The following is a 13,736-nucleotide window of genomic DNA, read 5'->3' on the forward strand; positions in this document are numbered from 1 at the left end:
GGAATGAGTGACTCATCCGAGTTGTTGCATTTGTTGAAGCCATCCACTTTTGCTCTCCACGGTATACATTATCGGTTTATCACTATAACATTCTCTCTTTAAGTGGTGTATATTTATTTATTATCATTAAAATCTTTTTATAATTTCCTTTTATTAATGAAAAGCATGTGTTTTGAAGAAAGACAAATCAACATTCGAAGTTTTGAGTTTCAATTTAAATCATTGGCCATCGCAACAGTTTTGGGTCCTCTGAAAAAAGACACGTTGATTGGTACTTACATACTGACATGTTGCAACAACGCTGAGAGCGATTAACGCCAATTTGCTCAAAAAATTTGCCCAAATTGTTCGCATTTCGCATTCTCTCAGTATGTTGTTTAGGACTAGGGTTTTCATTATTATTTTTCTTCTCGACGTTTATTTAAGAATGTTGTTTTCCCTAATATTCTTACTCAATTGTGATCGACTTTCATGTTAACCAGCCTTTGGGGGTCATACAAGATATGCTTCGAAGTTCTTATAGTTCAGTATTATTCGTCCCAAAAACTAGATAGTGCTATCATTCTTCTGCAATTTATCATCTCATGGATACATGATCATGTTTCAAGCACATTTTTGTCCGATACTGAGATGTTTTCAAGGTGATATATGCTACTATTGTTGTAGGACAAGAATATTTGTATTTACGAATGTATGTTATATTTCTTGTTCTTAACATTCTTTCACCGCCTTCGGGTTTATAGGTCTGCTTTGATTTTCTTGCCAGCTTATTGGAACATCCATGTGCCAAGGTGTATATCAATGTAATGTTTAGTTTGATTTATAAGTCAACATCACTTATTCGTGTTCTTCTCTTGCGACGCTTCTTTTCCTCACCGACATAAATGTTAAGAGGTGGTACTGTTAGAATCCTAATCAAAGCACTTGACAAGTGTTCTAGTTCATATGGCCCGAAGGGAAGTTAATTACGAAAAGCGAAGTTATAATTGTGGTTTTACTCGTAATAATTGGTTTCCGTGTTCAAGTCCATTGCACCGATTTGTGGTTCACAAACTTCCTTGCAACAACAGCGGTGTATATGATAAGTATATTTTGTGAGTGATTTTTATATTCTTTCCAATCCATATCTTGTTGGAAAGTGTGTGTTGATTTGTCTTATTCAAATGACCTTATTTTTGTTTCATATTCTGCACCACCTTCCGAAGTTATGCCGTAACCTTTTTTGAACTTAGTGTCCGATCATGACTCACAAGGTTTATATGAATATTTCTTTTTTAGCGTTGAGCATTACAATGAATAATGAGTTCTTATTTGTATTGTTTATTTCTCCTTTTATGTAAGATTTCCTTGCGTCTTAGTTTATTAACATTCTCATAGAACTGTGATGAGTAGAATCCATCAAGCAAAATAAAGTGATAGATAAGAAACAATGTGTTGTATCCAATCTATCATAAGTCGTTATCTAAAAATCGAACACAACATCTTATTTTTCTCCCCGGGTGCAATAGATCCAATTTATTTGTTGGTTTCATAGCCATGCTAATGCTCTTGAGGTGTTTAGAAAGCTGAGAGTTATATGTAGAGGCATAGGTTGGTTTTCACAGAAGTAGTCAATTTGCACAAGGAAGGATCAAGTTTAATGGGGACAAATTTAGATTGGAGGAAGGAAAATATTATTTAGAAAGGCAAAGAATAAAATTATACTTGTTAGACTCCATGTTACATGAACACGCCATATTAAAAAAAAAAATGTCGGATATGTATCCACGTGTCCATGTCGGATAGAACACAAACACATATTGCATCTGATATACCTCAATTTGAAATATATCGTTGTGTAAGACACATCGTATCAATGTCACATAAGGACACATGTATCCTTGTCAATGTAACTTACACTACACCGAGCTCTGCTATTGAGTGTCCATTCGGTCAGCTCCAATCCTATTTCATTATAAATCCTCGATCAAACTTATGCTCCCCGTGCACTATGAGGGGGCGGGGATTTTAACAGCTCAATTTCTCGTTTGATCTCTAACCTCAAATTTTTTCGTTTAGTTTATTTTTTTTTATTTTTAATTTTAATTTATTTTTGTGTTTTTAGGAAGAGGCGAAGTTAGTTGGGCTATTGAGAAATGAGAGGTTGGCTAATTTGATTGGGTGTTGTTGTGAAGGAAATGAGAGGTTGTTAGTTCTTTGAGTTTATGCCGAACGAAACGCTTAGCTAAGCATCTTTTTCAATCGTAAGTAGTTTTTAGTTGATTTAAACAAATGTAGGTTACTACTTATACTTAAGTAGTAATGTGGCTCTCACTCTCATTCTCTTCTCAGCGGAAGAAAGAGCAGATCCGAAAACCCAACCATGGTGTTCATCAACAATTCAACCGGTAGGATTGGTGGCATCTCAACAATTCAAAGAAGCACCGGTTTGGCACCAAAGAACGATTCATCTTTTTCCATGATCGCTTCATCGAGGTAATAATCTACAATTCGACTCTTTTTCATGATCGCCGTTGAACTGCTGATTTACTTCAAATGTGCAATATAGAATTTTGTGTAGTCCGGGCTAACGTGCACCCGTAGTCCAAATCCACAAATCAAGTAGCATTGATACATAATGAGTCTCGACACTAAACATGCACTTTGCTACTTGTTTTGTGATTATGATTTATGAGTGTCTCAGATAATCGTTCAAAGATAAGTGTCATTCTCGGTGCATTATACTATTATAGCAAGGACCACGGTAGTAATGACTGAGAATTGAATTTTTGTTGTATTTGTTGCCTTCATTATCTTCTTTAGTCAATCACATTTCACATATTTTTTGGTCTCTTTCTCACATCCACAATGGTTGGAGAACAAGCTCTTCTTTCTACCGAGATTGTTAACCGTGGAATTGAATCATCGTGTCCCGATGCAGTTCACTAACTTTCTCGGTAAGGGTATGTCATCGCTACCCTGATTTTGGTCAATCGCTGAACCTTAAGTATGTGAAACTAGGATACCATTATCTTATCAACCATGCGATATATCTTGCAACTATACCAGTGTTGGTGTTGGTGTTTAGTGCTGAAGTAGGAAGTATTAGTAGGGAGGGGCTATGGACCAAGATATGGGAAGATACAACGCGTTACGACCTTGCTACACTGCTTGCTCTCTTTGGCCTATAAGTGTTTATACTGTCGGTCTACTTCATGTCAAGGCTTAGGCCTATATATCTCATCGATTTCGTGTGTTATCGACCTGATGATGAGCTCAAGGTAATGCAATCATTTACTCGTATTAAGTGCCTGAATGGTATCATATAAATGCATCAAATAGTACTCATATAGTTTTATTTCTTATATTGATTGCATAGCCTTCTAAGTCTACATCAAATATGGATATCGATTATATTGTGTCAATGGATATGAATGAATCACTACTTTCATAAACTATCTGTTTAAAATTCATAAAACATATGATGCATGAAATCAATTCAACCTTTAACCCACGCACATCCGATATGTCCGATTTTTTTAGTCGTAGATCGGCGGGCAACTTAAGTAGAAACATATACTTAAAGTTTAATTAATTAATAGCGGACTAACTTCATGTGAATTTTGAGAAACTCAGAGCAGTTTAATAAACTCATCACTTCCAAATGAAGTAGTTGAAGTTGACGTAGTTATAATGCAATTGACCTGTAACCAAGAACAATAGAAACACCACTAAGTGTCATCATCGTCATTGGATATGTAAGAAGTTAGATAAGCAATAATTCACAATACATGGAAGATACTAACATGCACATTGTCATCAAATTGGAAAGATGATATCGAGCATACATGACCTCCAAGATAAAGAGACAAGAGTCCGTGATTAGACAATGAGCGAGTAAGGTGCGAGGATGACATGACATGCATTACCACGGGACCTAGTTCTGCCGAGGATTTCCTATGTTTTTTTCGTTATAAAATTGTGTGAGTTTTGACGAAAAGATCCCCTACTTAAGTTGTATGCTTAATAGAAAGTAAAATTAAAGCTTGTCGATGAACATCGAGAACATGTCAATTAGGTGTTCTATTTTTGTCATAATTTTAGGTTCAACCAAATGAACCAACTGCCACATTCACTATCAAAGTTTTCACTTTTCACTACCGAACTACTGGTCTACAAAGATGACTTTGGTGTAAGACCTATACCAAGACTTGATCACATCTTAACTCCTTAAAATCTAGTGTCCAATAGAATCAATATACAATTTATACCATGATCACAACCTTTAATTTAAAAGTGAAGTTAATTATGCTTTGCTTTACAACGCATTAGTAGTCATGAGGACCTGACAAAATCATAAGTGGTCTTTTTATTTAGAGTGTTTTAGGGTTCTACGACATTAACATTTGAATTATGGAACAGTATCCAAGGAGGATTTTATTGAGTTAGCTCGAAAATCTGGTAAATTTGATGAAGCAAGTCTTGAATTTCAAAACCAATTCTAGAAGCATCCGGCATTGGTGATGAGACATACATACCCTGCAATATGGTCACCGGAGAATTGTTCAACCATGAAAGAAGGCCGCTGAGAAGCTTCAACAATCATCTTTGGCGCCCTTGATGAACTGCTTTGAAAAATGTCGAATTCGGCCCAAAGGATGTTGGAGTTCTTGTTGTTAATCAGTAGCCTCTTCAACCCTACTCCATCACCATCGACCATGATAGTAAATCACTACAAGATGAGAGGGAACATCCTTAGCTTCAATCTTGGGGGATGGGATGTAGTACGGGCATCATTGCTATTAATTTGGCTCGGGACATGCTCCAAGCTAATCCAAATAACTATGCTATCGTGGTGAGAACGGAGATGGTCACTTTTAATCGGTACCACGGGTCGCAACCGCTCAATGCTTATACCAAATTGTTACTTCCGCATGGGATGCTCTATCAGACTTCTCTCAAACCAAAGACCAGATTTCCGACAAAGGCTAAGTATCGTCTTGAGCACCTTGTCCTAACTCATAAAGGTGCCATGACCGAGCTTCGGTATTCAATACATTCTTTAATCATTTTGTGTTAGCCCCTAGATTCCATAAATTCATATACCATTTTTGAGACCCGCAATTAACTGACACAAATCTTTAGGAGGGATACATAGGTTATAAAGTTGTCAAATAGTAATGGCCTATAGCTTCTTTGATATCCTAGTGGCATAGTTACTTTCGTGTTACTAATTTGGTAGACTAGAAACTATGTCACTTAGTTTTAATGAGTATAAGTGAACCTATTGTTGTATATATCTCTCGTTACATTTTAAAGTAGAAGTCTATCTAAACTCTTTTGTTAAATGAAACAGGTAATATGCATGTGGCATTTGTTTGTTGCCGACCTTGAAGGATGGAGGTGGTCGATATTGCCACTTGGACACTTTCTAATAAGAAGACTTTCTTTATAGCTAGTTAGTTGTAAGCATAGTGTAATGTACTTTTTCGCTTGGAAAATTGAAGTATTTGGTGTTTATAAGTGACTTGATAATTTTGAGTGATGAAATGAATGTTTTATTCTTGAATGGGATTGTGTATTTTATGAAAATGACTGTTTTTTCAAAGAGTTGTATCTTGGCTAGTTCATATAGCAATCGGTGGTGGCTAGGGCTAGTTGTATCTTGAATAATACAATAATAATAATTGGTTGCTATATATCCACCGGTGGATGTATAACAACTAATTATTATTATTATTTTTTTTAAATATATTTTGTGACGCCAAAATGAAGTCACAAAATTTGTGTCGCCTAACATTTTGTGACGCCATTTTGACGTCACAAATTTTGTAACGTTAAAATAGCGTCACAAAATATTGTGACGCCAATTTGACGTCACAAAATTTGTGACACCAGTTATTTGTGACGCAAAACTGGCGTCACAAAAAAAATGGATGCCAAATTGTGACACTATATTTGTGACGCCAAAATAGTGTCACTAAAATTATTTGTAACGCTATTTTGGCATCACAAAAAAGCTGTTTTGGTGTAGTGTAAGCCTGTGTTAACACCTCTTGTGACAAATATCTATCTTATGAAAAATAATCTATTTGTGTTTCTCATACTAAATATGTTAATATCATTGGTAATTTTTATTATACTTGATGGATTATATATGTGAGACATGACATATATAATATCTACATTAATGACATACTGAGCTGATAACCGATTGTCTTTATAAGGAACTTTGATTTATTGTCAGATTATTCAAGTGCTATAGCGGAGATTTCCATCATTGTTGGAAGGGTAATATGTTATAAACTGGATCTAGTAATGTTTATGTGTTTATCTTTAGTGGAAATTGAGTGTCTTGGATATCATCCAAACTAATCGCCTTAGAAAAGGCATGTGATGATACTGAGTATGTTAGCAACTTCTTGGCAAATCTTCTCATTGGCTCTAAACAGCCTCTTGATGTGTATATGCTTTGTAACTGTCTCATTACAATAGCTAAGACACATAAAAAAATATGTGCAATGGGAAAAGTACTCGTATAAGTTTGAGATTTAACTTAATCAAGCTAGTAGTTGCTAAAGATTATGTTACGTCGGACTTAATTTGGCCACATGTCTGACTGCACCACTTATTTGGAGGTAAGTGGTTATACGCCGAGAGAGATGAGACTTATGGCTATATATAGGGTGATACTGATGGCAACCCTACCTATGTGATTGGGGATCCCATAAAGTAGGTTCAAAGGGAAAAACAAGTCACTTAATCGTCTTGTAATACTATCATCTTACTTATTTATGAGACGTCCCACTCTATGGCGAGATGGTACTATAGTATACTTTGTATAACTAGAATTGCAGTGAGTAAGGATGAGTTCGTTAACTTTTAATAGATTCCATAGCCCATATTTTAATGAGGTGGTGTATTTAAACTGTAATATACACCTAATGGATATCCACCCATGTGAATGTAGAATTGGGTTGGTTCTTATAGATATTTGGGCAAATATTTTAGAGCATTCATGTAGCACAGGGCCAAAAAGTGCAACACCGCAGAACAAACAATGCAATGAAAGAGTAGTTTTGGTGCATGTCCTCTATCTCGCTACAAGAGAATGTTGGTTCAAAGATTTTATTCTACCACTTTTACGTGAGATATGATTTGTTGCCCTATGACTAGTTCGAGCCCGTAAGACACCAGTATTTTATGCACTGTAGTTTCAATTCTCTCTGACACTTCGTTAACCATATTGTCATATCCTATTCCAAAATAGCGGGAGACTATAATTGTCATATCCTATTCCAAAATAGTGGGGGATTATTGGAATTCTCCTTTTGATGTTTCAAATTACTTATGTGAGTTTGGTTGAGAAGATGAACAAGTGTGTTCTTTCTCTCCTTGTATTCCAAAATAGTGGGGGACTATAATTGTCATATCCTATTCCAAAATAGTGGTGGATTATTGGAATTCTCCTTTTGATGTTTCAAATGACTTATGTGAGTTTGGTTGAGAAGATGAACAAGTGTGTTCTTTCTCTCTTTGTATTTTGTGTGATAGTCTCACATTGGTTAGTAAACTCTTGGAAACCAGTTTTGCAGTCTATATTATTGTTTTGGTCCCACATTGGTTAGTTAACTCTTTGTGAGTGACTTGAACCTCTATATAAAGACTTGTAGTCATCAACCAGAGATATTCAATTACAGAGACCTAAAGTTATCTCTTTCATTCAAGCCTTAGCCTATTTCAGTCATTGAATCTTATGAGTAGAGACGCTTGTGAAGCCTTTACACCATATAAGGGGACGAAATCTCTTCTTAAGGAATTCACACGCCATAATAGTCAAATCTTCTCTGTCCTTCTATTTTATTCGATTATCTCCTTTTACAACAATATATACTTATGTCCTTCTATTTTATTCGATTATCTAACTCCTTTTACAACAATATATACTTATTGTCTGTATCGTGATCATGTTCATGTCAACACCCTTATGTGTTGTGTGATGTGTCAATGACGTAAATATGCCGTGATATAATTGGTTTAATTTCTTTTGGTATTCTTTCTTATATAGGACTATATTTCTGAATTTCAATTGGGTGTGTTTCACTAATTGAGATCAACAATTGATGGTATGTTAGATAATTACATACCATTGAGCTCAACATTGTTATTTACTAGGACTCACAATTACATACCATCAACAATTGATCGGTTCTAAAATATATGTTAAATTGAGTATTGGAAGTGTGAATCCAAGGACGTTTGTTTTTCACTTGGTAAGCAATTCAATAACATAATTACATATTCAGGGAGTGACTCTCAAGAACAAAACGGCCAAAAAAGTAACTTTAACACCACATTTTTTTTTTAATCACTCATAAGGATAGGGAAGATGTTACATATTTAGGGAGCGACTCTCAAGAACAAAACGGCCAAAAAAGTAACTTTAACACCACATTTTTTTTAAATCACTCATAAGGATAGGAAAGATGAAAGGTCAACTATACTCCTGATGCAAAATAATTGGCTTGACCCAATCGAAACGACCTGGTGTATATAGTATGAATAATCATTGTTCATGAACAATTATTGTTCATACCTATTTGGAGTATGAACAATTACTGTTCATACCTCAACATAATGTGGTATGATTAGTCAGAACACTTGCTAAAGTATGAATAATCACTGTTCATACATTAATATAATGTATGATATATATTCACCTATTTGGATATGAACAATTACCAAATTATATTTCTCTGTTTATAAATATAATACAGAGGGGTGAAGTTGGTACTTAAAAAAAAAAAAAAAAAAATATGTTTTATATATCTAATAACATGGAGAGGTAAAATATATATTTATAAAAAAGTAAAAAAGGCCCGACCAACTTATTTTGTCTTTGAGAATTACTACAATTGAAATAGTGGGTTCGTGGGAATTTGTCCTTGTAAGTTATAAAAAAATAATAATTAGTGTCCTCTATAATTGTTTTGGCCATAAATTGGTCCTCTAGATCGATTATTTTCTTGATTACTATTTTCATTAATGGCATGTCTCATTAAGGGACAGTTCAAAAATTAAAGACCAACATTCAGGCGAGTAGATAGTCTCTTCTGGATCACGTGATTAAAGAGTTCTCATTCCATGATTTTGAAAACGCTTAAAGATAGCAACGAATATAATTAGAACTCTTAATCCTCACTGAATTCATTCAAGTGATCATATTATAATCTGTATCTGGAGAGTTAATAAAGGATTGAGATTTGAGAACTTCCTGAAGTCTGAATATAGTTGTAAACAAGAAGGGAATACATAAAAACAAGAAATGAGAAGAATTAGTCTAACATTTCTAATTCAATTAGTAAGTATATAACATCCAACCCTTGTGCTAAGTAATATAGACATGTAAAGAAAACAATACAATAGAAGCAGAATTATCTGGGAGGCCTCTTATTCCTTCGCTGACATTATACATATATTATCATATGCATAGAACCCAATCAATGGTGACATCAAATCTTGACGACATTTGACCACATAGGATTACGATTTGCAACCACTATTGACTATGCCTTCATTGCCTGCCAATATCAAGTATTTATCCTTCCTTGTAAGCCTAGTGCATTCAAATCCCAAAGACTTACCAAGCTCCTTTTGAACTTGATTGGCCACATTCACACTTGATACACTCGCGTCATGACACGTGGATGATATGTTTATTTTGTTGAGCACTTCAACGTTGTAGCTAGCAAAAGGGTTCATGAGAAAGAATAGGGGGTCTAGACATTTTAGTCCACTTGCTGTTGTACCATAGAACATGCTAACATTAGCATCCATAGCTACTGGTACTACTTCAGCATTCATCTCGGCAAACAAAGGGCTGAACCTCAGTAGATACGGTTCCCTACAAGTGGTCCCTTCAGGGCAAACAACAAGATCACCTTGGCTCAACATCTTTTCCATTATGTTAGCATCTTGTTCTCTATCTCTACTTAATCTAACGGTCTTGATTGGTGCTATGATCTCTGACATCCTGCTTAAGCTGTATGTGACTGCAGTAAGAGGTCTACCAAGAGCAGTGGATAGGTAGAGTGGGTCCAAGAGTGTCCTGTGGTTGCAGACATATAGAAGGCCTTTGGTATTTGAAATTGGAGTATTAGGTTGTTTTACCCTGAGTCTCAAACCACTGAAGACTAATATAGGTGTGGATATTTTGTAGGGTAAGGACAAGGCCAAAATGATTCTAATGAGAGCAAGTAATGTTGCAAATGGTAACCACATGAAGACTGTTAAAATGGAAACTGCGTTGGGTCTTATAGCTAATCTACCATCATGGAAAATCAGTGGTTTGAGGTATTTCTCCTTTGGTAGGTCATGCCAAGTCCTCTTGTCTGCTTCATTCACCATGTAGATATCCTGTTGCACATATTATCAAGAGGTTTTTAGTGTAAGAAAAACGTGCAAGCTAGATAGTGTTAGGCCTGATAGTCCATGTGTTTTTTTTTATTGGATGGTGTACTGACATGGGTCGTTAAAAATTGTAGTCATACCGTCAAATTAATTGGATGGTGTACTGACATGGGTCGTTAAAAATTTCCCCAAATCTAATTTGCCCATATGGCATTAGTTTCAACTTTTAGGTGGCATCCACATAATATTTTGACTCACTAATTTTTGAAATATCAACTGAAAATCTGATATTATAGTGAAATCGAAATTTAAAATCCGGCACTTAACCAGAGAAACTCTCTTAGAATTACTTAGTAATCTAAAAACTGAGTCATTTAAAACAACGAGGAGGGAAGAGTTAGGGCTCTTCATTGAATCACTCAAAGAGGCTTCAAGAGATCATGTCGAGGTGGATCTAAGTGCAAAGGTGCTAACTCTTAGCACATATATGTCATGTCTTATGGTGTTTGGGAAGAAGCGTATACACAATGAACATGAGCAGAAGGGTTTCCATGCTGTTGTTCAAGAAGGGATGCAATTGGCTGCAGTGTTCAATATAGCTGATTATATTCCTTATGTAGGGGCACTTGATCTTCAAGGTTTGGCTAAACGAATGAAGGTAGTGAGTAAAGTCTTTGATGACATGTTTGAGCAGATCATTGATGAGCATGTTGACGCTGGTGATAAGGGTCAGCATTGAGACTTCGTTGATGTTATGTTGTCATTCATAGAATCCAAAGATAATGAGTTTCAGATTGAACAATCCAATATCAAAGCAATCATCTTGGTAAATAATCAGATTATTCATATTTACATATCTAAGAATAATGCTTAAAAGTAACGAATAACCTTCTTGAGAGAAATATGGTCACAGACATGCTTAGCCATTGGCTCAGCTCATTTTGTGTGACTCAGTTTCTTTAAAAAAGAGGGAAGATGAGTTTCTCTGGTTAAGTGCCGGGTTTTATTTTTATCTCGCCTTTTATTTCGAATATCAATTTCAAACATCTTAAATTTCGATTTCACTACAATATCGGATTTTCAGTTGATATTTCTGAAATTAGTGAGTCAAAATATTATGTGGATGCCACTCAAGGTTGAAACTAATGCCAGATGGACAAATTAGATTTGGAGAAATTTTTAACGACCCACATCAGCACGCCATCCAATTAATTTGAGAATATAACTAAATTGAAATGTTTTGAAAGTACAATGTTTATTTGAATAAAAAAAAAATACGTTGTCTGTTTTGAAACCAACTGCAAAGTTTGATGTATTTTTTGGTCTTTTTCTCTTCTCATGTTTAATGTTTGGATTGCATTTTTCAAATCACGACAATTTATAATTTTGTTTAGAAAACTTAATCCTATGATAAGACAGGAATATGGACTATTCACTCCCTTAAGGACAGCGAATTGAAAGTGTTAAATGCATTTCATTCCTCGTGTTGCACCCATCTTTATCAAAGTAATTCTTATTATTCTGATTAATACATTCTGCTTAGCAATTTTTTTTTTTTTTTGAAAGTGTAGTGTTAAATTCACCAACTTTTGTAGTTAAAAGAGTAACAAATTAGGAGAGTAAGATATTACTAGCCTTGCAATGAGAGAATAAATGATGATCAAGGGGCTTGTTGAAGAACTTAACCCCCACAGCATCAGAATCCATTCCTTTATCTCCCGATATGTTTTCCAATATCAAACCGTCATCTCTGTCTTCCGTTAAACCCACATAGTAACCATTAAACACCTTCAACTCTCTCCCTACAACAAACTCTATCTCCAAGTAATCTCTCAAAAAGCTCTCAACCATCACTCTAGGCAAAACACTCACACCCACTCTTACTCCACCTTTCATCAACATCTCAAGGCCTTCAAGCCCAACATCCTCCAAGAAGAACTTTGGCAACACAGCTGTTCCAACTCTAAAGTTCTTCTTCTTGATGCCAAAGAAGCAAACCATGACCATCATCTTGAGTCCCAACTCTTCATTAACAAAACAAATAAAAGGGTATAATAACAAGAGAAGAAGAGCTCTAATGATCCCACCAGCTTCAAAGGCAACAAGCATGAAGTAAGGAAACAAAGATGAGGATTTCAACAATGCTCCTACCACATCAAAGACTAGAGTTTTGTTTGAAAGGTCTGATATATGGTTAAGGGAGGGATACGTTTGTAGTTTATACTGATATGCTTGTGAAGAATTGCTGAGTTTTCTTTGAAGTGATCTTGGGCTCCTTAATCTTCTAAGGATGTAACGGAAGTGAAGTGCTTTGAAAGGGAATGCCTCGAAAGCCATTTCAGATTCTGTTTTTGCTGTCCTTTAAGAGTTTCTGAAGGCCTGTTTTATACTAGGATGGTTGAACAAGTAGCCTTTGTCTTCTATAAGTATTACAAAAATAGCACTCCACCATGTTTAGAGCTATAATTATTCTGCATTTGTAAAGAAAGCAAAGACGAGCAAACTCGGTCCGTGATTATCATATGCACATTAGAAGAAGATTATATATTTGAATCCTCAAAAGGCAACAGTTAGTTACTCTTTGTTGGGTATTGTGAACCTAAAATCTTATAGTCCCACATGGGAGAAGAAATGAGTTCATCATGGGTTGATAAAGTGGGAAGCTCACTAACTAGTACCGAGGCTTTTTCGGATAAAAACCCCACACCCATGAGTTAAGATGTGGCTCAAGCCCAATGGGGTGGTTAAGTGGGGGACAATATCGGTACTACCCGAGGTCTGTACGATGGCCCAACTCAGATGGGAGAAGAAATGAGTTCATCATGGGTGGGGAAGCTCACTAACTAGTACCGAGGCTTTTTCGGATAAAAACCCCACACCCATGGGTTAAGATGTGGCTCAAGCCCAATGGGTGGTTAAGTGGGGGACAATATCGGTACTAAGTTATCCCATGGGCATGAAGGCCCGAGGTCGTCAGGTGCCGCCCCTCTATCGAGGCGATAAAAAGCGTAGGTATCACGACCTAGGATTTTGATATTTAGTGCTTTCGAAATTTGTGTAGACAAGGTGTTCGATTAAATTCGAGGTGAAACAGTTTTTTTTTTTTTATTGTGTGTAACTTGAAAGATGGCTCCCAAGATGTCAAACGAAGGTTTGAAGTAGAAGTTTAATGGGAAGAATAACTTTGGGATTTGGCAAGTCCAAGTAAAGGACATCCTCATCCAACAAGGTTTGCACAAGGCTTTAAAGGGATTAAATCTAAGGCGCGAAGTATGAGTAATGATGATTGGGAAGAGTTCGATCTTCGTGCTTGTTCATCAATCCGGTTATGTCTTGCCAATGAGGTC

General features: G+C 35.7%; 1 protein-coding gene across 1 annotated transcript; it reads right to left on the minus strand.

The window, feature by feature from the left end:
- Positions 1-9,370: 9,370 nt before the first annotated feature.
- Positions 9,371-12,747, minus strand: LOC147480868 (putative glycerol-3-phosphate acyltransferase 2). The gene is made up of 2 exons (XM_086577673.1): positions 12,025-12,747; positions 9,371-10,395 (listed from the first exon to the last, which is right to left on the minus strand). The coding sequence occupies exons 1-2, from the start codon at positions 12,724-12,726 to the stop codon at positions 9,523-9,525; spliced, it is 1,575 nt and encodes a 524-aa protein (XP_086433799.1). The 5' UTR covers positions 12,727-12,747; the 3' UTR covers positions 9,371-9,522.
- Between the last annotated feature and the right edge of the window lie 989 nt (positions 12,748-13,736).

Source organism: Coptis chinensis, chromosome 8 (genome assembly GCF_015680905.1).
Source record: "Coptis chinensis isolate HL-2020 chromosome 8, ASM1568090v1, whole genome shotgun sequence".
Lineage (NCBI taxonomy): Eukaryota > Viridiplantae > Streptophyta > Magnoliopsida > Ranunculales > Ranunculaceae > Coptis > Coptis chinensis.

What these genes read in the sequence shown, in the direction of transcription:
- LOC147480868 (XM_086577673.1), bottom strand. Translation starts at nt 12,726, where the DNA reads ATGGCTTTCGAGGCATTCCCTTTCAAAGCACTTCACTTCCGTTACATC. An exon ending in ATTTATTCTCTCATTGCAAG is followed by an intron (nt 10,396 to 12,024) that starts GCTAGTAATATC and finishes TATGTGCAACAG; the next exon opens with GATATCTACATGGTGAATGA.